Source organism: Bombina bombina, chromosome 3 (assembly GCF_027579735.1).
Source record: "Bombina bombina isolate aBomBom1 chromosome 3, aBomBom1.pri, whole genome shotgun sequence".
Lineage (NCBI taxonomy): Eukaryota > Metazoa > Chordata > Amphibia > Anura > Bombinatoridae > Bombina > Bombina bombina.
Window position 1 is genome coordinate 1287571164 of NC_069501.1, and position 23523 is coordinate 1287594686.

General features: G+C 45.7%; 1 protein-coding gene across 1 annotated transcript in view; it reads left to right on the forward strand.

Moving 5' to 3' along the window:
• Positions 1-23523, forward strand: part of LOC128652759 (protocadherin-16) — a 342864-nt gene that overhangs the window by 79282 nt on the left and 240059 nt on the right. Inside the window, exon 5 of the mRNA XM_053705690.1 lies at positions 13180-13416. Coding sequence (XP_053561665.1) covers positions 13180-13416 — 237 coding nt within the window. The remainder of the gene's footprint in view (positions 1-13179; positions 13417-23523) is intronic.

Consider the following 23523-nt stretch of genomic DNA (forward strand, 5'->3'; position numbering starts at 1 on the left):
AGGAAGCAAGTCAGGGGGACAGAGATAGACAGAGGAAGCAAGTCAGGGGGACAGAGAGAGACAGAGGAAGCAAGTCAGTGGGACAGAGAGACAAAGGAAGCAAATCAGGGCGACGGAGAGACAGAGGATGCAAATTAGGGAGACAGAGGAAGCAAGTCAGTGGAACAGAGAGAGAGACAGAGGAAGCGAGTTAGAGGGACCGAGAGACAAAGGAAGCAAATCAGGGCGATGGAGAGACAGATGAAGCAAGTCAGGGGGACAGAGAGAGACAGAGGAAGCAAGTCAGGGGGACAGAGAGACAGAGGAAGCAAGTCAGAGGGACAGAGAGACAAAGGCCTCTATTTATCAAGCTGTCTACTTTCTAGCATTCGCCGGCCCCAATACGCTTGCCTAAGCTGGCCTAACATCGCCGCCGCAGACCTGAATACGTTCACCAAAATTTATCAAGAAAGCTGTCAAAAAGTCGAGCACCAAGTACGGTGCGATGAGCAGCGGACTGCTGTTAACTAACAGTCATCGATCTCGCTGCTCTTCGGCTTATTCGCAGCTTTCTTGCTAGCCTGTCACTAAGCACCCACACTATACTATACTGTTAACTCCCTAAATCGCTGATCCCAGACCCCGCCGCAAATAAATAAAATGTTTAACCCCTAAACCGCCGCTCCCGGAGCCCACCGCCACCTACATTACATTTATTAACCCCTAATCTGCCCCCCCTTACACCGCCACCTACATTATATCTATTAACCCCTAAACCTAAGTCTAACCCTAACACCCCCCCTAACTTAAATATTATTTAAATTAATCTAAATAAATATTCCTATAATTAATTAAATTATTCCTATTTAAAACTAAATACTTACCTATAAAATAAACCCTAAGCTAGCTACAATATAACTAATAGTTACATTGTAGCTATTTTAGGGTTTATTTTTATTTTTCAGGCAACTTTGTATTTACTTTAACTAGGTACAATAGCTATTAAATAGTTATTAACGATTTAATAGCTACCTAGTTAAAATAACTACAAATTTACCTGTAAAATAAATCCTAACCTAAGTTACAATTACACCTAACACTATACTACAATTAAATAAATTAAATTAATTAAATACAATTACCTACAATTAAATAAAAATAACTAAAATGAACTAAAGTACAAAAAAAACCTCTAAATTACAGAAAATAAAAAAAAATTACAAGAAGTTTAAACTAATTACACGTAATCTAAGCCCCCTAATAAAATAAAAAATCCCCCCAAAATAATAAAATCAGCTCTTTTACCTGTAAAAAAAGAAATACACCCCCCCAACATTAAAACCCACCACCCACACACCCAACTCTACTCTAAAACCCACCCAAACCCCCCCTTAAAAAATCCTAACACTAACCCCCTGAAGATCACCCTACCTTGAGCCGTCTTCACCCAGCCAAGCCTAAGTCCTCAACGAATCCGGGCGAAGTGGTCCTCCAGATGGGCAGAGGTCTTCATCCAATCCGGCCAGAAGAGGTCCTCCAGATGGGCAGAAGCCTTCATCCAAGCGGCATCTTCTATCTTCTTCCATCCGACGAGGAGCGGCACCATCTTGAAGACATCCGACGCGGAGCATCCATCGATCCTGACGACTAAATGACGAGTGATGGTTCCTTTAAATGACGTCATCCAAGATGGCGTCCCTTGAATTCCAATTGGCTGATAGAATTAAGGTAGGAAAAATCAGATTATCTGATGCTATCAGCCAATAGGACTGACCTTGCATTCTATTGGCTTATTGGAACAGCCAATAGAATGCAAGGTCAATCCTATTGGCTGATTGGATCAGCCAATCGGATTTTTCCTACCTTAATTCCGATTGGCTGATAGAATTCTATCAGCCAATCGGAATTCAAGGGATGCCATCTTGGATGATGTCATTTAAAGGAACCGTCATTCGTCGTTTAGTCATCGGGATCGATGGATGCTCCGTGTCGGATGTCTTCAAGATGGTGCCACTCCTCGTTGAATGGAAGAAGATAGAAGATGCCGCTTGGATGAAGACTTCTGCCCATCTGGAGGACCACTTCGCCCGGATTTGTTGAGGACTTAGGCCCGGCTGGGTGAAGACGGCTCAAGGTAGGGTGATCTTCAGGGGGTTAGTGTTAGGTTTTTTTAAGGGGGGATTGGGTGGGTTTTAGAGTAGGGTTGGGCGTGTGGGTGATGGGTTTTAATGTTGGGGGGTGTATTTCTTTTTTTACAGGTAAAAGAGCTGATTACTTTGGGCCAATTCCCTGCAAAAAGCCCTTTTAAGGGCTATTTGTAATTTAGTATAGGGTAGGGAATTTTATTATTTTGGGGGGGATTTTTTTATTTTATTAGGGGGCTTAGATTAGGTGTAATTAGATTAAAACATGTAAAAAAAAAAATTTCTGTAATTTAGAGTTGTTGTTTTTTTGTACTTTAGTTAATTTTAGTTATTTTTATTTAATTGTAGGTAATTGTATTTAATTTAATTTATTTAATTGTAGTATAGTGTTAGGTGTAATTGTAACTTAGGTTAGGATTTATTTTACAGGTAAATTTGTAGTTATTTTAACTAGGTAGCTATTAAATAGTAAATAACTATTTAATAGCTATTGTACCTAGTTAAAATAAATACAAAGTTGCCTGTAAAATAAAAATAAACCCTAAGCTGGCTACAATTTAACTATTAGTTATATTGTAGCTATCTTACGGCTAGATTTGGAGTTTTGTCGGTAACGACCCGAAAAACTAACGCCGGCTTTTTTCTGGCCGCACCATAAAAATAACTCTGGTATTGAGAGTCCACATAAAGGCTGCGTTAGGCTCCAAAAAAGAAGCGTAGAGCATTTTTAACGCAGCTTCAACTCTCGATACCAGAGTTGCTTACGCAAGTGGCCAGCCTCAAAAACGTGCTCGTGCACGATTCCCCCATAGGAAACAATGGAGCTGTTTGAGCTGAAAAAAAACCAAACACCTGCAAAAAAGCCGCGTTCAGCTCCTAACGCAGCCCCATTGTTTGCTATGCGGTAACCCTTTCTACGTCTGCACTTAACACTCTAACATGTACCCCGAGTCTAAACACCCCTAACCTTACACTTATTAACCCCTAATCTGCCGCCCCCGCTATCGCTGACCCCTGCATATTATTATTAACCCCTAATCTGCCGCTCTGTAAACCGCCGCTACTTACATTATCCCTATGTACCCCTAATCTGCTGCCCTAACATCGCCGACCCCTATATTATATTTATTAACCCCTAATCTGCCCCCCACAACGTCGCCTCCACCTGCCTACACTTATTAACCCCTAATCCGCCTCACTAACCCTATAATAAATAGTATTAACCCCTAATCTGCCCTCCCTAACATCGCCGACACCTAACTTCAATTATTAACCCCTAATCTGCCGACTGGAGCTCACCGCTATTCTAATAAATGTATTAACCCCTAAAGCTAAGTCTAACCCTAACACTAACACCCCCCTAAGTTAAATATAATTTACATCTAACGAAATTAATTAACTCTTATTAAATAAATTATTCCTATTTAAAGCTAAATACTTACCTGTAAAATAAATCCTAATATAGCTACAATATAAATTATAATTATATTATAGCTATTTTAGGATTTATATTTATTTTACAGGTAACTTTGTATTTATTTTAACCAGGTACAATAGCTATTAAATATTTAAGAACTATTTAATAGCTAAAATAGTTAAAATAATTACAAAATTACCTGTAAAATAAATACTAACCTAAGTTACAATTAAACCTAACACTACACTATCAATAAATAAATTAATTAAATAAACTACCTACAATTACCTACAATTAACCTAACACTACACTATCAATAAATTAATTAAATACAATTCCTACAAATAAATACAATTAAATAAACTAGCTAAAGTACAAAAAATAAAAAAGAACGAAGTTACAAAAAATAAAAAAATATTTACAAACATAAGAAAAATATTACAACAATTTTAAACTAATTACACCTACTCTAGGCCCCCTAATAAAATAACAAAGACCCCCAAAATAAAAAAATGCCCTACCCTATTCTAAATTACTAAAGTTCAAAGCTCTTTTACCTTACCAGCCCTGAACAGGGCCCTTTGCGGGGCATGCCCCAAAGAATTCAGCTCTTTTGCCTGTAAAAAAAAACATACAATCCCCCCCAACATTACAACCCACCACCCACATACCCCTAATCTAACACAAACCCCCCTTAAATAAACCTAACACTAAGCCCCTGAAGATCTTCCTACCTTATTTTCACCCTGCCAGGTTCACCGATCCGTCCTGAAGAGCTCCTCCGATGTCCTGATCCAAGCCCAAGCGGGGGGCTGAAGAGGTCCATGATCCGGCTGAAGTCTTCATCCAAGCGGGAGCTGAAGAGGTCCATGATCCGGATGAAGTCTTCATCCAAGCGGGAGCTGAAGAGGTCCATGATCCGGATGAAGTCTTCATCCAAGCGGGAGCTGAAGAGGTCCATGATCCAGATGAAGTCTTCTATCAACTGCATCTTCAATCTTCTTTCTTCCGGATCCATCTTGCAGACCTCCGACGCGGAACATCCTCTTCTCCCGACGCCTACTAGCCGAATGACGGTTCCTTTAAGGGACGTCATCCAAGATGGCGTCCCTCGAATTCCGATTGGCTGATAGGATTCTGATCGGAACAGCCAATAGAATGCGAGCTCAATCTGATTGGCTGATTGGATCAGCCAATCGGATTGAACTTGATTCTGATTGGCTGATTCCATCAGCCAATCAGAATATTCCTACCTTAATTCCGATTGGCTGATAGAATCCTATTAGCCAATCGGAATTCGAGGGACGCCATCTTGGATGACGTCCCTTAAAGGAACCGTTATTCGGCTAGTAGGCGTCGGGAGAAGAGGATGTTCCGCGTCGGAGGTCTGCAAGATGGATCCGGAAGAAAGAAGATTGAAGATGCCGTTGATAGAAGACTTCATCCGGATCATGGACCTCTTCAGCTCCCGCTTGGATGAAGACTTCATCCGGATCATGGACTTCTTCAGCTCCCGCTTGGATGAAGACTTCAGCCGGATCATGGACCTCTTCAGCCCCCCGCTTGGGCTTGGATCAGGACATCGGAGGAGCTCTTCAGGACGGATCGGTGAACCTGGCAGGGTGAAAATAAGGTAGGAAGATCTTCAGGGGCTTAGTGTTAGGTTTATTTAAGGGGGGTTTGTGTTAGATTAGGGGTATGTGGGTGGTGGGTTGTAATGTTGGGGGGGATTGTATGTTTTTTTTTTTCAGGCAAAAGAGCTGAATTCTTTGGGGCATGCCCCGCAAAGGGCCCTGTTCAGGACTGGTAAGGTAAAAGAGCTTTGAACTTTAGTAATTTAGAATAGGGTAGGGCATTTTTTTATTTTGGGGGGCTTTGTTATTTTATTAGGGGGCTTAGAGTAGGTGTAATTAGTTTAAAATTGTTGTAATATTTTTCTTATGTTTGTAAATATTTTTTTATTTTTTGTAACAGTTCTTTTTTATTTTTTGTACTTTAGCTAGTTTATTTAATTGTATTTATTTGTAGGAATTGTATTTAATTAATTTATTGATAGTGTAGTGTTAGGTTAATTGTAGGTAATTGTAGGTAGTTTTTTTAATTAATTTATTGATAGTGTAGTGTTAGGTTTAATTGTAACTTAGGTTAGGATTTATTTTACAGGTAAATTTGTAATTATTTTAACTATTTTAGCTATTAAATAGTTCTTAACTATTTAATAGCTATTGTACCTGGTTAAAATAAATACAAAGTTGCCTGTAAAATAAATATTAATCCTAAAATAGCTATAATATAATTATAATTTATATTGTAGCTATATAAGGATTTATTTTACAGGTAAGTATTTATCTTTAAATAGGAATAATTTATTTAATAAGAGTTAATTAATTTCGTTAGATGTAAATTATATTTAACTTAGGGGGGTGTTAGTGTTAGGGTTAGACTTAGCTTTAGGGGTTAATACATTTATTAGAATAGCGGTGAGCTCCGGTCGGCAGATTAGGGGTTAATAAGTGTAGGCAGGTGGAGGCGACGTTGTGGGGGGCAGATTAGGGGTTAATAAATATAATATAGGGGTCGGCGGTGTTAGCGGCAGCAGATTAGGGGTACATAAGGATAACGTAGGTGGCGGCGCTTTGCGGTCGGCAGATTAGGGGTTAATAAGTGTAGGTAGGTGGAGGCGACGTTGTGGGGGGCAGGTTAGGGGTTAATAAATATAATACAGGGGTCGGCGGTGTTAGGGGCAGCAGATTAGGGGTACATAAGGATAACGTAGGTGGCGGTCAGCAGATTAGGGGTTAAAAAAAATTATTTGAGTGTCGGCGATGTGGGGGGACCTCGGTTTAGGGGTACATAGGTAGTTTATGGGTGTTAGTGTACTTTAGAGTACAGTAGTTAAGAGCTTTATAAACCGGCGTTAGCCCAGAAAGCTCTTAACTACTGACTTTTTTCCTGCGGCTGGAGTTTTGTCGTTAGATGTCTAACGCTCACTTCAGAAACGACTCTAAATACCGGAGTTAGAAAGATCCCATTGAAAAGATAGGATACGCAATTTACGTAAGGGGATCTGCGGTATGGAAAAGTTGCGGCTGAAAAGTGAGCGTTAGACCCTATTTTGAGTGACTCCAAATACCGGCGGTAGCCTAAAACCAGCGTTAGGAGCCTCTAACGCTGGTTTTCACGGCTAACGCCAAACTCCAAATCTAGGTCTTAGGGTTTATTTTATAGGTAAGTATTTAGTTTTAAATAGGATTAATTTATTTAATTATAGGAATATTTATTTAGATTAATTTAAATAATATTTACGTTAGGGGGGTGTTAGACTTAGGTTTAGGGGTTAACAGATATAATGTAGGTGGCGGCGGTGTAGGGGGGGGCAGATTAGGGGTTAATAAATGTAATGTAGGTGGCGGTGGGCTCTGGGAGCGGCGGTTCAAGGGTTAAACATTTTATTTAGTTGCGGCGGGGTCTGGGATCGGCAGGATAGGGGTTAATAACTTTATTTAGGTGGCGGCGGTATAGGGGGTTGCAGATTAGGGGTTAATAGGTATAATGTAGGTGGCGGTGGGGTCCGGGAGTGGCGGTTTAGGGGTTAATAAATTTATTATAGTTGCGGCGGGGTCCGGGAGCGGCGGTTTAGGGGTTAATACGTATAATGTAGGTGGCGGCCGTGTAGGGGGGGCAGATTAGGGGTGTTTAGACTCGGGGTACATGTTAGGGTGTTAGGTGCAGACACTTCCCATAGGAATCAATGGGATATCGGGCAGCAGCGAACATGAGCTCTCACTGCTGTCAGACTCCCATTGATTCCTATGGGATCCGCCGCCTCCAGGGAGGCGGATTGAAAACCAGGTACGCTGGCCCGGAATAGTGGCGAGCGTACCTGGTTGTTCTTTGATAACTAGCAAAAGTAGTCAGATTGTGCCAAACTTGCGTTCGGAACATCTGGAGTTACGTAACCATCGATCTGTGTCAGACTGAGTCCGGCGGATCGTATGTTACGTCACTAGATTCTACTTTTGCCGGTCTGTAGGGCTTGATAACTATGGCGAATCAGCCTCGACACAAATACGCTGCGGAATTCCAGCGTATTTGCGGTTGACGGCTTGATAAATAGAGGCCAAAGGCTTCCTGTCAGGGGGACAGAGAGCGACAGAGGAAGCGATTCAGGGGGACAGAGAGACAAATGCTTCTTGTCAGGGGGACAGAGAGAGACAGAGGAAGCAAGTTAGGGGGACAGAGAGAGACAGAGGAAGCAAGTCAGAGAGAAAGAGCGAGGCAGAGGAAGCAAGTCAGAGAGACAAAGGCTTCCTGTCAGGGGGACAGAGAGAGACAGAGGAAGCAAGTCAGGGGGACAGAAAGGGACAGTGGAAGCAAGTCAGGGGTACCGAGAGAGACAGAGCAAGCAAGTAAGGGGGGCAGAGAGAGACAGAGGAAGCAAGTCAGAGGAACAGAGGAAGCAAGTCAGGGGGACAGAGAGAGACAGAGGAAGCAAGTCAGGGGGTCAGAGAGAGACAGAGAAAGCAAGTCAGGGGGACAGAAAGAGACAGAAGAAGCAAGTCAGAGGGACAGAGGAAGCAAGTCAGGGGGGCCGAGAGAGACAGAGCAAGCAAGTGAGGGGGGCAGAGGGAGACAGAGGAAGCAAGTCCAGGGGACACAGAGACACAGAGAAAGCAAGTCATGGGAACAGAGAGAGACAGAGAAAGCAAGTCATGGGAACAGAGAGACAGAGAAAGCAAGTCAGAGGGACAGAACCAGGTCAAACAAAATGCAGCAAAGGACTACAATACCCAGCGTGTAAAGTGTACTAGACCCAAAGCGCTGGATCAAACCACTAATAATCCACCCAAAGAAAAACAGCAGGACACACTCAATGAAGTGTGGAAAAATGTAAATTAAAAACAGAAAGTTTTAGTGCAACATTTATAAATATTATATATGGACAGGCACAAGGAAAACAAACTGACGTGTTTCTGATTAAGCACAACTAGGGGAGTGAACCACATCAGTCTGTTGTTTTTTTTTTTTTTTGTGCCTGTCCATATATAATATTTATAAATGTTGCAATAAAACTTTATGCTTTTTAATTTGAATTTGTCCTGTTGTCAGACAGAGAGGCTGAGACAGAGGAAGCAAGTCAGGGGGACAGTGAGAGTCAGAGGAAGCAAGTCTGGTGGACAGAGAAACAGAGGAAGCAAGTCAGGGGGAGAGAGAGAGAAAGAGGAAGCAAGTCAGGGGGAGAGAGAGAGAAAGAGGAAGCAAGTCAGGGGGAGAGAGAGAGACAGAGGAAGCAAGTCAGGGGGAGAGAGAGAGAAAGAGGAAGCAAGTCAGGGGGAGAGAGAGAGAAAGAGGAAGCAAGTCAGGGGGAGAGAGAGAGACAGAGGAAGCAAGTCAGGGGGAGAGAGAGAGACAGAGGAAGCAAGTCAGGGGACAGAGAAACAGAGGAAGCAAGTCAGGGGGGCAGATAGACAAAGGAAGCAAATCAGGGTGGCGGAGAGACAGAGGAAGCAAGTCAGGAGGACAGAGAGAGACAAAGGAAGCAAGTCAGGGGGACAGAGAGAGACAGAGGAAGCAAGTCAGGGGGACAGAGAGACATAGGAAGCAAGTCAGGGGGACAGAGAGACAAAGGAAGCAAATCAGGGTGACGGAGACACAGAGGAAGCAAGTCAGAGGGACAGAGAGAGACAAAGGAAGCAAGTCAGGGGGACAGAGAGACAAAGGCTTCCTGTCAGGGGGACAGAGATTGGAAGCATTTGTCTCTCTGTCCCCCTGACTTGCTTCCTCTGTCTGTCAGGGGGACAGAGAGAGACAGAGGAAGCAAGTCAGAGAGATAGAGCAAGAAAGAGGAAGCACGTCAGGGGGGACAGAGAGACAAAGGTTTCCTGTCAGGGGGACAGAGAGAGACAGAGGAAGCAAGTTAGGGGGGCAGACAGAGACAGAGGAAGCAAATCAGGGGGACAGAAAGAGACAGAAGAAGCAAGTCAGGGGGACAGAGAGAGACAGAGGAAGCAAGTCAGGGGGACAGAGAGAGACAGAGGAAGCAAGTCAGGGGGACAGAAAGAGACAGAAGAAGCAAGTCAGAGGGACCGATAGAGAGACATAGCAAGCAAGTAAGGGGGGCAGAGAGAGACAGAGGAAGCAAGTCCAGGGGACATTGAGAGACAGAGGAAGCAAGTCCAGGGGACAGAGAGAGACAGAGGAAGCAAAGTCCAGGGGACAGAGAGAGACAGAGGAAGCAAGTCAGGGGGACAGAGAGAGACAGAAGAAGCAAGTCAGAGGGACCGATAGAGAGACATAGCAAGCAAGTAAGGGGGCAGAGAGAGACAGAGGAAGCAAGTCCAGGGGACAGAGAGAGACAGAGGAAGCAAGTCCAGGGGACAGAGAGAGACAGAGGAAGCAAGTCCAGGGGACAGAGAGAGACAGAGGAAGCAAGTCAGGGGGACAGAGAGAGACAGAGGAAGCAAGTCAGGGGGACCCAGAGAGACATAGGAAGCAAGTTAGGGGTACCCAGAGAGATAGAGAAAGCAAGTCAAGGGGAGAGATAGAGAGACAGAGGAAGCAAGTCAGGGGGACAGAGAGAGACAGAGGAAGCAAGTCAGGGGGACAGAGAGAGACAGAGGAAGCAAGTCAGAGGGACAGAGAGAGAGAGAGACAGAGGAAGCAAGTCAGGGGGACAGAGAAAGACAGAGGAAGCAAGTCAGGGGGACAGAGAGAGACAGAGGAAGCAAGTCAGAGGGACAGAGAGAGAGACAGAGGAAGCAAGTCAGGGGGACAGAGAAAGACAGAGGAAGCAAGTCAGGGGGACAGAGAGAGACAGAGGAAGCAAGTCAGGGGGACAGAGAGAGACAAAGGAAGCAAGTCAGAGGGACAGAGAGAGAGAGAGAAAGCAAGTCAGGTGGACAGAGAGGGATATAGGAAGCAAGTAAGGGGAACAGAAAGAGACAGAGGAAGAAAGTCAGGGGGACAGAGAGAGACAGAGGAAGCATGTCAGGGGGACAGAGAGAGACAGAGGAAGAAAGTCAGGGGGACAGAGAGAGACAGAGGAAGCAAGTCAGGGGGGACAGAGAGAGACAGAGGAAGCAAGTCAGTGGTACCCAGAGAGACAGAGGAAGCAAGTCAGGGGGACAGAGAGAGACAGAGGAAGCAAGTCAGAGGGACAGGGAGAGAGAGAAAGGAAGTCAGGGGGACAGAGGGGGAAAGAGGAAGCAAGTAAGGGGAACAGAGAGAGACAGGAAGCAAGTCAGGGGGACAGAGAGAGACAGAGGAAGCAAGTCAGAGAGACCGAGAGAAACAAAGGAGGCAAATCAGGGGAACAGAGAGAGACAGAGGAAGCAAGTCAGATGGACAGAGAAACAGATGAAGCAAGTCAGACGGACAGAGAAACAGAGGAAGCAAGTCAGACGGACAGAGAGAGACAGAGGTAGCAAGTCAGGGGGACAGAGAGACAGAGGAACAAAGTCAGGGGGACAGAGAGAGACAGGGGAAGCAAGTCAGGGGGACAGAGAGACAGAGGAAGCAAGTCAGGGGGACAGAGAGAGATAGAGGAAGCAAGTCAGGGGACAGAGAGACAAAGGAGGCAAATCAAGGGGACAGAGAGAGACAGAGGAAGCAAGTAAGGGGAACAGAGAGAGACAGAGGAAGCAAGTCAGGGGGAAAGAGAGACACAGAGGAAGCAAGTAAGGTGAACTAAGAGATACAGAGGAAGCAAGTTAGGGGGACAGAGATAAAGAGGAACCAAGTCAGGGGAACCGAGAGAGACAGAGGAAGCAAGTCAGGGGGGCCGAGAGAGACAGAGGAAGCAAGTTAGGGTGACAGAGAGAAAGAGAAAGCAAGTCAGGGGGATAGAGAGAGACAGAGGAAGCAAGTCAGGGGACAGAGAGAGACAGAGGAAGCAAGTTAGTGAGACAGAGAGAGACAGAGGAAGCAAGTCAGAGGGACAGAGAGAGACAGAGAAAGAAGAAGCAGGGGGACAGAGAGAGACAGAGGAAGCAAGTCAGGGGGACAGAGAGACAAATGCTTCCTGTCAGGGGGACAGAGAGAAAGAGAAAGCAAGTCAGGGGGATAGAGAGAGACAGAGGAAGCAAGTCATGGGACAGAGATAGACAGAGGAAGCAAATTAGTGGGGCAGAGGAAGCAAGTCAGAGGGACAGAGAGAGAGGAAGCAAGGGGACAGAGAGAGACAGAGGAAGCAAGTCAGGGGACAGAGAGACAAATGCTTCCTGTAAGGAGGACAGAGAGAAAGAGAAAGCAAGTCAGGGGATAGAAAGAGACAGAGGAAGCAAGTCAGGGGGCAGAGAGAGACAGAGGAAGCATGTCAGAGGGACAGAGAGAGACAGAGGAAGCAAGTCAGCGGTACAGAGAAAGACAGAGGAAGCAAGTGAGGGGGGCAGAGACACAGAGGAAGCAAGTCAGGGGGGCTGAGAGAGACAGAGGAAGCAAGTCAGAGGGACAGAGGCAAAGAAAGAGGAAGCAGGGGGACAGAGAGACAGAGGCAGTAAGTCAGGGGGCAGAGAGACAAATGCTTTCTGTCAGGGGGACAGAGAGAGACAGAAGAAGCAAGTCAGAGGGACAGAGAGACAAATGCTTTCTGTCAGGGGGACAGAGAGAGACAGAGGAACAAAGTAAGGGGGACAGAGAGAGACAGGGGAAGCAAGTCAGGGGGGCAGAGAGAGAGAGACAGAGGAAGCAAGTGAGGGGGGCAGAGACACAGAGGAAGCAAGTCAGGGGGGCTGAGAGAGACAGAGGAAGCAAGTCAGAGGGACAGAGGTAAAGAAAGAGGAAGCAGGGGGACAGAGAGACAGAGGCAGCAAGTCAGGGGGCAGAGAGACAAATGCTTTCTGTCAGGGGGACAGAGAGAGACAGAAGAAGCAAGTCAGAGGGACAGAGAGACAAATGCTTTCTGTCAGGGGGACAGAGAGAGACAGAGGAACAAAGTCAGGGGGACAGAGAGAGACAGGGGAAGCAAGTCAGGGGGGCAGAGAGAGAGAGACAGAGGAAGCAAGTCAGGGGGGCATAGAGAGAAAGGAAGCAAGTCAGGGGGACAGAGAGAGACAGAGGAAGCAAGTCAGTTGGAAAGAGAGAGACAGAAGAAGCAAGTCAGGGGGACAGAGAGACAGAGGAAGCAAGTAAGGCGGGCAGAGAGAGACAGAGGAAGCAGGTCAAGTGGACAGAGAGAGACAGAAGAAGCAAGTAAGGGGAACAGAGAAAAACAGAGGAAGCAAGTCAAGAGGGCATAGAGAGACAGAGGTAGCAGGTCAGGGGGCAGAGAGAAACAGAGGAAGCAGGTAAGGATTAATAAAAAAAAACAGCTTAGGAAGGTAGTCAGACAGAACCATCAGCACCTGGACACTATTTAATGGTATTGAAAGCAGTTCTGATATTTATCTGCCATCTTTGTGTCTTTCTCTCTTTCTCTCTCTGCAATTCTCCCTTTCTCACCTCTAGTTATTGATTCTTTATTCCCAGGTTTTCTGTTTGCTTCCCTTGTTCTGTTTCACATAAGGTGCAGTTTTAGGCACTATCAGTGTTTATCTGTCTCCAGTAATATAAACTGAGTCAAGTAACCACTGAGAGGCTGAGTAAGCATTTCTAAACATTGGTGGTGGCCTCTCTTTCTCTCTCTCGCTCTGACACTCTCAGGCACTCTGTTGGTGGTGGGCTCTCTTACTTCATGGGCAGATTCCGTGCTGTACTTGGAGGTTGGATCTCAAGACGGTGATGGAGTAAGGGCAGAGATGAATGCTCGGGTGAATATTAGTATCCTGTCTGCCTCTGCACCAGTTCCTTCCTTCCTAAAGCCTCAGTATGACTTTACGCTACCCGAAGATATCCCCCCTGGTACCAGCATAGGTAGCGTACAGGCCACCATCACACCAGGTAAACCGTGCTATGTGGTATGCATGCAGTGTATGGAGTGGGCATGTGTATATCATAACCATAATGTTACTGACCGCTTGTACCCTATACAGTGTTGTGTACATTAGAAAAGTTTTAACACCAGTTTAGGAGCTCACTTTGCATATTATGTACAGTTTTTAATCTGAAATCCACAAGAAACAGGAGTGCCATATGGCAATGTACAGTCTCTACAAATCAAGGCATAAGTAAAAATAATAAGTATACTCACAAGCGTGATGCACCGCAATGGGGTGCTCAAAAAGGCAAGCTGGATTCTTCTAGTCATTTAGCAGACCTCCTGCACAACACTTGGTCCTTGTTCCTTCAAAATACTCATGGGTAGGAGACACAAGCAGTTAGTGATAAAGTAGCAAGTCGATGTGAGAGTATTTAATTAAACATTTCATAAAAAAATACAGCTGTTGCAATGCAACGCATTTCTCACCCAATACAAGCTGTTTCCTCAGGCAGTTTTTAAAATTGTGTCTCCAGAAAGCAATCTGAAATGGTGCCTGGTGTTAAACATTATAAATCTAGACCTCTGTGATTTACAGGGGAATGCAGCTGATAATGTCAGGTCTGTGCACGATACAGGGGAATGCAGCCGGTAATGTCAGGTCTGTGCACGATACAGGGGAATGCAGCCGGTAATGTCAGGTCTGTGCACGATACAGGGGAATGCAGCCGGTAATGTCAGGTCTGTGCACGATACAGGGGAATGCAGCCGGTAATGTCAGGTCTGTGCACGATACAGGGGAATGCAGCCGGTAATGTCAGGTCTGTGCACGATACAGGGGAATGCAGCCGGTAATGTCAGGTCTGTGCACAATATAGGAGAATGCAGCCGGTAATGTCAGGTCTGTGCACGATACAGGGGAATGCAGCCGGTAATGTCAGGTCTGTGCACGATACAGGGGAATGCAGCCGGTAATGTCAGGTCTGTGCACGATACAGGGGAATGCAGCCGGTAATGTCAGGTCTGTGCACGATACAGGGGAATGCAGCCGGTAATGTCAGGTCTGTGCACGATACAGGGGAATGCAGCCGGTAATGTCAGGTCTGTGCACGATACAGGGGAATGCAGCCGGTAATGTCAGGTCTGTGCACAATATAGGAGAATGCAGCCGGTAATGTCAGGTCTGTGCACGATACAGGGGAATGCAGCCGGTAATGTCAAGTCTGTGCACGATACAGGGGAATGCAGCCGGTAAAGTCAGGTCTGTGCACGATACAGGGGAATGCAGCCGGTAATGTCAGGTCTGTGCACGATACAGGGGAATGCAGCCGGTAATGTCAGGTCTGTGCACGATACAGGGGAATGCAGCCGGTAACGTCAGGTCTGTGCACGATACAGGGGAATGCAGCCGGTAATGTCAGGTCTGTGCACGATACAGGGGAATGCAGCCGGTAATGTCAGGTCTGTGCACGATACAGGGGAATGCAGCCGGTAATGTCAGGTCTGTGCACGATACAGGGGAATGCAGCCGGTAATGTCAGGTCTGTGCACGATACAGGGGAATGCAGCCGGTAATGTCAGGTCTGTGCACGATACAGGGGAATGCAGCCGGTAATTTCAGGTCTGTGCACAATATAGGAGAATGCAGCCGGTAATGTCAGGTCTGTGCACAATACAGGGGAATGCAGCCGGTAATGTCAGGTCTGTGCACGGCACAGTGGAATGCAGCCGGTAATGTCAGGTCTGTGCACAATATAGGAGAATGCAGCCGGTAATGTCAGGTCTGTGCACAATACAGGGGAATGCAGCCGGTAATGTCAGGTCTGTGCACGGTACAGGGGAATGCAGCCGGTAATGTCAGGTCTGTGCACAATATAGGGGAATGCAGCTGATAATGTCAGGTCTGTGCACAATACAGGGGAATGCAGCTGATAATGTCAGGTCTGTGCACGGTACAGGGGAATGCAGCCGGTAATGTCAGGTCTGTGCACGATACAGGGGAATGCAGCCGGTAATGTCAGGTCTGTGCACGATACAGGGGAATGCAGCCGGTAATGTCAGGTCTGTGCACGATACAGGGGAATGCAGCCGGTAATTTCAGGTCTGTGCACAATATAGGAGAATGCAGCCGGTAATGTCAGGTCTGTGCACAATACAGGGGAATGCAGCCGGTAATGTCAGGTCTGTGCACGGTACAGTGGAATGCAGCCGGTAATGTCAGGTCTGTGCACAATATAGGAGAATGCAGCCGGTAATGTCAGGTCTGTGCACAATACAGGGGAATGCAGCCGGTAATGTCAGGTCTGTGCACGGTACAGGGGAATGCAGCCGGTAATGTCAGGTCTGTGCACAATATAGGGGAATGCAGCTGATAATGTCAGGTCTGTGCACAATACAGGGGAATGCAGCTGATAATGTCAGGTCTGTGCACGGTACAGGGGAATGCAGCCGGTAATGTCGGGTCTGTGCACGGTACAGTGGAATGCAGCCGGTAATGTCAGGTCTGTGCACAATATAGGAGAATGCAGCCGGTAATGTCAGGTCTGTGCACAATACAGGGGAATGCAGCCGGTAATGTCAGGTCTGTGCACGGTACAGGGGAATGCAGCTGATAATGTCAGGTCTGTGCACAATATAGGGGAATGCAGCTGGTAATGTCAGGTCTGTGCACAATATAGGGGAATGCAGCTGATAATGTCAGGTCTGTGCACAATACAAGGGAATGGAGCCGGTAATGTCAGGTCTGTGCACGGTACAGGGGAATGCAGCCGTTAATGTCAGGTCTGTGCACAATATAGGGGAATGCAGTCGGCAATGTCAGGTCTGTGCACAATATAGGGGAATGCAGTCGGCAATGTCAGGTCTGTGCACAATATAGGGGAATGCAGCCGGCAATGTCATGTCTGTGCACAATATAGGGGAATGCAGCCGGTAACGTCAGGTCTGTGCACAATATAGGGGAATGCAGCCGGTAACGTCAGGTCTGTGCACAATATAGGGGAATGCAGCCTGTAACATCATGTCTGTGCACGGTATAGGGGAATGCAGCCGATTATGTCAGGTCTGTGCTCGGTACAGGGGAATGCAGCCGGTAACGTCAGGTCTGTGCACGGTATAGAGGAATGCAGCCGGTAATGTCAGGTCTGTTCACAATATAGGGGAATGCAGCCTGTAACATCATGTCTGTGCATGGTATAGGGGAATGCAGCCGATAATGTCAGGTCTGTGCACGGTACAGGGGAATGCAGCCGATTATGTCAGGTCTGTGCACGGTACAGGGGAATGCAGCCGATTATGTCAGGTCTGTGCACGGTACAGGGGAATGCAGCCGGTAATGTCAGGTCTGTGCACGGTATAGAAGAATGCAGCCGGTAATGTCAGGTCTGTTCACAATATAGGGGAATGCAGCTGATAATGTCAGGTCTGTGCACGGTACAGGGGAATGCAGCTGATAATGTCAGGTCTGTGCACAATATAGGGGAATGCAGCTGATAATGTCAGGTCTGTGCACAAGATAGGGGAATGCAGCTGATAATGTCAGGTCTGTGCACGGTATAGAAGAATGCAGCCGGAAATGTCAGGTCTGTGCACAGTATAGAGGAATGCACCCGGTAATCTCAGGTCTGTGCACGGTATAGAGGAATGCAGCCGGTAATGTCAGGTCTGTGCACGGTACAGTGGAATGCAGCCGGTAATGTCAGGTCTGTGCACGATAATGGGGAATGCAGACGATAATGTCAGGTTTGTGTTGTGCACGATACAGGGGAATGCAACCGGTAATGTCAGGTCTGAGCACGGTACAGGGGAATGCAGCTGATAATGTCAGGTCTGTGCACAATATAGGGGAATGCAGCCGGTAATGTCAGGTCTGTGCACGGTACAGGGGAATGCAGCCGGTAATTTCAGGTCTGTGCACGGTACAGGGGAATGCAGGCGGTAATGTCAGGTCTGTGCATGGTACAGGGGAATGTAGCCGGTAATGTCAGGTCTGTGCATGGTACAAGGGAATGTAGCCGATGATGTCAGGTCTGTGCACGGTATACAGGAATGCAGCCGGTAATGTCAGGTCTGTGCACAATATAGGGGAATGGAGCCGGTAACATCAGGCCTGTGCACGGTACAGGGGAATGCAGCCGGTAACATCAGGTCTGTGCACGGTACAGGGGAACAGTCAGTAAATATAGGAAAAAAATTGTTACAGTTAAATTCTGAAACAGCTAGTGAACTATAGGATATGAATGACAAATGCTCTCAAAATGTCCAATCATATCACAGAGAGAAGCAGTGCTTAATGCAACATAATGTATCAGCAAAGAAAAAGAGAAAAGCGCATTAATAAACCACAAAGTACATACATGCGGACATTAAACTACGGCACAGTTACTACTGGGAAACTTTTAATATGATGTATAAAAACCAGAGAAAGGCTTAAAACAACAGTAAACAACATACACACAAGCAACTGAAAATATAGCTGCAGATCCTTGAGTGTTGCAGAACAATAAAATGTCCCAAAGAGAACATATAGGTAAAACGCGCGTCAGGCGTTTGCACACTTTGTCCCTCTGCAATTTTGCTATAACTTATTTGTTTAGGGGTAATTTGATTACCGCAGTGTTGATGGGCTTTAAAATTGTCTGCCGTTCTAGGGCTGACGTTTGATTGTATACATGATGGTGTTCTCTATATATACATATAAGCACAAAGCACAAAAACACCCAGTGGTTTCAAATAATTTCCAAGTTGTCCAGCGAAAGGATAATTATCATTATAATAGCCTACTGGACAGATTACAAGTTGAGTGCAAACAATATTGCTTCCGCTAAAGAAATATTTGTGTGCGTAAATATGTGTGCGCAAATATGTGCAGGTATTACAAGTGAGGGGCAATGCGAAGGCACGTTTCCATAGGCTCCAATGGGAGCTTCGTTCTCATGCCGTGAGACACGGCATGAGAACTAGCGCAGCAAAAGGGCTAAGTCGTGCAGCAATATAAATATATATGTCTATAAGTATATATGTATGTGTGTATATATGTATGTATGTGTGTTTGTGTGTATATATGTATGTATGTATGTGTGTATGTGTGTATATATATATATATATATATATATATATATATATATATATATATATATATATATATATATAAAATCTAAAAATGCTACAATTTTTTAATAAACTACACACTGTATTTTGGGGGCAATTGGGGGACATTTATAAAACTAACCATTGGTAGCAATAACCAACCACTTGTAATGGCTGGTTATTTATCACGCGCCTGTAAACGGACGACTTTCCAGGCACGCAATAAATTAACGCTCCACTTGTAATATAGCCCTATATAGGGATCTTTTGTACTCACTGATCTCTTGGAAATAGGGATAGTTGTCTACATTGTGCTGACCTCATAGATATTTTCTCTTTGGGCGTTTTATTGTTCTGCGACGCTCTGTAGCTATATTATCAGTGTGCTTCTGTGTATGTTTTTTGCTGTTGTTTTAATCTTTGTTCTGGTTTATCACAAGTGAAGTTTTATAGTTTAGGTTTCCGCATTTCCCAGTAGTAATTATGCTGTAGTTTAGCCGCATGTCCATTGTGTACTGTGTGGTTTATTAACACTCTTTTCTCTATTTGTTTGCTAACGCAGTCAGTAATGTCAGGTCACGTATAAACAGTCTGCTAAGCTCCTGCCGGTTTCCCGTAATATTACAAATAACCGATGATAATAATATTACCTCTGAAGCATTTCTGTGGGATCCTTTATGATGCTGAAAAGGATAAATCCATTGGGAAACTGCTATCCTCAGGCCCTTTTAGTGTTAAGGATTCTGCATGATTATACCTGTGTCCCTGACTCCCAGTGCTGTGCCGCTGCCTTCATACCTGTGTCCCTGACTCCCAGTGCTGTGCCGCTGCTTTCATACCTGTGTCCCTGACTCCCAGTGCTGTGCCGCTGCCTTCATACCTGTGTCCCTGGCTCCCAGTGCTGTGCCACTGCTTTCATACCTGTGTCCCTGACTCCCAGTGCTGTGTCGCTGCTTTCATACCTGTGTCCCTGACTCCCAGTGCTGTGCCACTGCTTTCATACCTGTGTCCCTGACTCCCAGTGCTGTGCCACTGCTTTCATACCTGTGTCCCCGGCTCCCAGTGCTGTGCCACTGCTTTCATACCTGTGTCCCTGGCTCCCAGTGCTGTGTCACTGCTTTCATACCTGTGTCCCTGACTCCCAGTGCTGTGCCACTGCTTTCATACCTGTGTCCCTGACTCCCAGTGCTGTGTCACTGCTTTCATACCTGTGTCCCTGACTCCCAGTGCTGTGCCACTGCTTTCATACCTGTGTGCCTGACTCCCAGTGCTGTGCCGCTGCTTTCATACCTGTGTCCCTGACTCCCAGTGCTGTGCCGCTGCCTTCATACCTGTGTCCCCGGCTCCCAGTGCTGTGCCGCTGCCTTCATACCTGTGTCCCCGGCTCCCAGTGCTGTGCCGCTGCCTTCATACCTGTGTCCCTGACTCCCAGTGCTGTGCCGCTGCTTTCATACCTGTGTCCCTGGCTCCCAGTGCTGTGCCGCTGCCTTCATACCTGTGTCCCTGGCTCCCAGTGCTGTGCCACTGCTTTCATACCTGTGTCCCCGGCTCCCAGTGCTGTGCCGCTGCTTTCGTACCTGTGTCCCTGGCTCCCAGTGCTGTGCCGCTGCCTTCATACCTGTGTCCCTGACTCCCAGTGCTGTGCCGCTGCTTTCATACCTGTGTCCCTGGCTCCCAGTGCTGTGCCGCTGCTTTCATACCTGTGTCCCCGGCTCCCAGTGCTGTGCCGCTGCTTTCATACCTGTGTCCCTGACTCCCAGTGCTGTGTCGCTGCTTTCATACCTGTGTCCCTGACTCCCAGTGCTGTGTCGCTGCTTTCATACCTGTGTCCCTGGCTCCCAGTGCTGTGCCACTGCTTTCATACCTGTGTCCCTGGCTCCCAGTGCTGTGCCACTGCTTTCATACCTGTGTCCCTGGCTCCCAGTGCTGTGCCACTGCTTTCAGTATGTCATTAAACCTAGGCTGACCATATTGCCGCTTTAAAAAGGGACACATATGAAAAATGCATATGTCAGGGCTGTTTAAAGAAATGTTTTGTATAAGAACATGCTCCCAATAGTTTTATATCTATTCACTTCTTCTGATGTCATCACCAGACAATACCACTGCCCATTGTTATGTTAATGCATAGGACAGGGCTTGAAATGGCAGTGGATGACTTTTTCCTATGTTTAACATGGAGTGGACTAGTAAAATGTTCTCTGGGCTAGTAGCTTTTAACTCCTGACTAGTAAACCTTAGTGATATTTTTCTACCCCGGGCATTGGGTAATTCCTTAGGGCAGCTTTATACATGTTCCAGACTTGCTTAAAATACGTTACACATACAAGTAAATAGTCTTCTGTCCCTCAACAAATGACCCTTGTGCTTTGGTTGTGAAACAATGATTGTATTTATACATTTCTTCTCTGTTCTTTATGTCCTTGCAAAGGAGATTTTGATACTGAGGAAGGATTAATTTCACACACAATAAAAATTATGGCAGAAGAATCTCTTGTGTCTCTATTGTGGAATTGTTGCAGTTTCTGGTGATCTGACATCAGCCCTCTCTTCTGTAGTAAATAATATCACACAAGCTCAGTCCCACTAATGTTGTTACCTTGTAAACGTTAGATCCTATAGGTGAGGTCCGGCTGGTGATCTGACATCAGCCCTCTCTTCTGTAGTAAATAATATCACACAAACTCAATCCCACTAATGTTACTTACCTTGTAAACGTTAGATCCTATAGGTGAGGTCCGGCTGGTGATCTGACATCAGCCCTCTCTTCTGTAGTAAATAATATCACACAAACTCAATCCCACTAATGTTACTTACCTTGTAAACGTTAGATCCTATAGGTGAGGTCCGGCTGGTGATCTGACATCAGCCCTCTCTTCTGTAGTAAATAATATCACACAAACTCAATCCCACTAATGTTACTTACCTTGTAAACGTTAGATCCTATAGGTGAGGTCCGGCTGGTGATCTGACATCAGCCCTCTCTTCTGTAGTAAATAATATCACACAAACTCAATCCCACTAATGTTACTTACCTTGTAAACGTTAGATCCTATAGGTGAGGTCCGGCTGGTGATCTGACATCAGCCCTCTCTTCTGTAGTAAATAATATCACACAAGCTCAGTCCCACTAATGTTGTTACCTTGTAAACGTTAGATCCTATAGGTGAGGTCCGGCTGGTGATCTGACATCAGCCCTCTCTTCTGTAGTAAATAATATCACACAAACTCAGTCCCACTAATGTTACTTACCTTGTAAACGTTAGATCCTATAGGTGAGGTCCGGCTGGTGATCTGACATCAGCCCTCTCTTCTGTAGTAAATAATATCACACAAGCTCAGTCCCACTAATGTTACTTACCTTGTAAACGTTAGATCCTATAGGTGAGGTCCGGCTGGTGATCTGACATCAGCCCTCTCTTCTGTAGTAAATAATATCACTCAAGCTCAGTCCCACTAATGTTACTTACATTGTAAATGTTAGATCCTATAGGTGAGGTCCGGCTGGTGATCTGACATCAGCCCTCTCTTCTGTAGTAAATAATATCACACAAGCTCAGTCCCACTAATGTTGTTACCTTGTAAACGTTAGATCCTATAGGTGAGGTCCGGCTGGTGATCTGACATCAGCCCTCTCTTCTGTAGTAAATAATATCACACAAGCTCAGTCCCACTAATGTTGTTACCTTGTAAACGTTAGATCCTATAGGTGAGGTCCGGCTGGTGATCTGACATCAGCCCTCTCTTCTGTAGTAAATAATATCACACAAGCTCAATCCCACTAATGTTACTTACCTTGTAAACGTTAGATCCTATAGGTGAGGTCCGGCTGGTGATCTGACATCAGCCCTCTCTTCTGTAGTAAATAATATCACACAAGCTCAGTCCCACTAATGTTACTTACCTTGTAAACGTTAGATCCTATAGGTGAGGTCCGGCTGGTGATCTGACATCAGCCCTCTCTTCTGTAGTAAATAATATCACACAAGCTCAGTCCCACTAATGTTACTTACCTTGTAAACGTTAGATCCTATAGGTGAGGTCCGGCTGGTGATCTGACATCAGCCCTCTCTTCTGTAGTAAATAATATCACACAAGCTCAATCCCACTAATGTTACTTACCTTGTAAACGTTAGATCCTATAGGTGAGGTCCGGCTGGTGATCTGACATCAGCCCTCTCTTCTGTAGTAAATAATATCACACAAGCTCAGTCCCACTAATGTTACTTACCTTGTAAACGTTAGATCCTATAGGTGAGGTCCGGCTGGTGATCTGACATCAGCCCTCTCTTCTGTAGTAAATAATATCACACAAGCTCAGTCCCACTAATGTTACTTACCTTGTAAACGTTAGATCCTATAGGTGAGGTCCGGCTGGTGATCTGACATCAGCCCTCTCTTCTGTAGTAAATAATATCACACAAGCTCAATCCCACTAATGTTACTTACCTTGTAAACGTTAGATCCTATAGGTGAGGTCCGGCTGGTGATCTGACATCAGCCCTCTCTTCTGTAGTAAATAATATCACACAAGCTCAGTCCCACTAATGTTGTTACCTTGTAAACGTTAGATCCTATAGGTGAGGTCCGGCTGGTGATCTGACATCAGCCCTCTCTTCTGTAGTAAATAATATCACACAAGCTCAGTCCCACTAATGTTACTTACTTTGTAAACGTTAGATCCTATAGGTGAGGTCCGGCTGGTGATCTGATATCAGCCCTCTCTTCTGTAGTAAATAATATCACACAAACTCAGTCCCACTAATGTTACTTACCTTGTAAACGTTAGATCCTATAGGTGAGGTCCGGCTGGTGATCTGACATCAGCCCTCTCTTCTGTAGTAAATAATATCACTCAAGCTCAGTCCCACTAATGTTACTTACATTGTAAATGTTAGATCCTATAGGTGAGGTCCGGCTGGTGATCTGACATCAGCCCTCTCTTCTGTAGTAAATAATATCACACAAGCTCAATCCCACTAATGTTGTTACCTTGTAAACGTTAGATCCTATAGGTGATGTCCGGCTGGTGATCTGACATC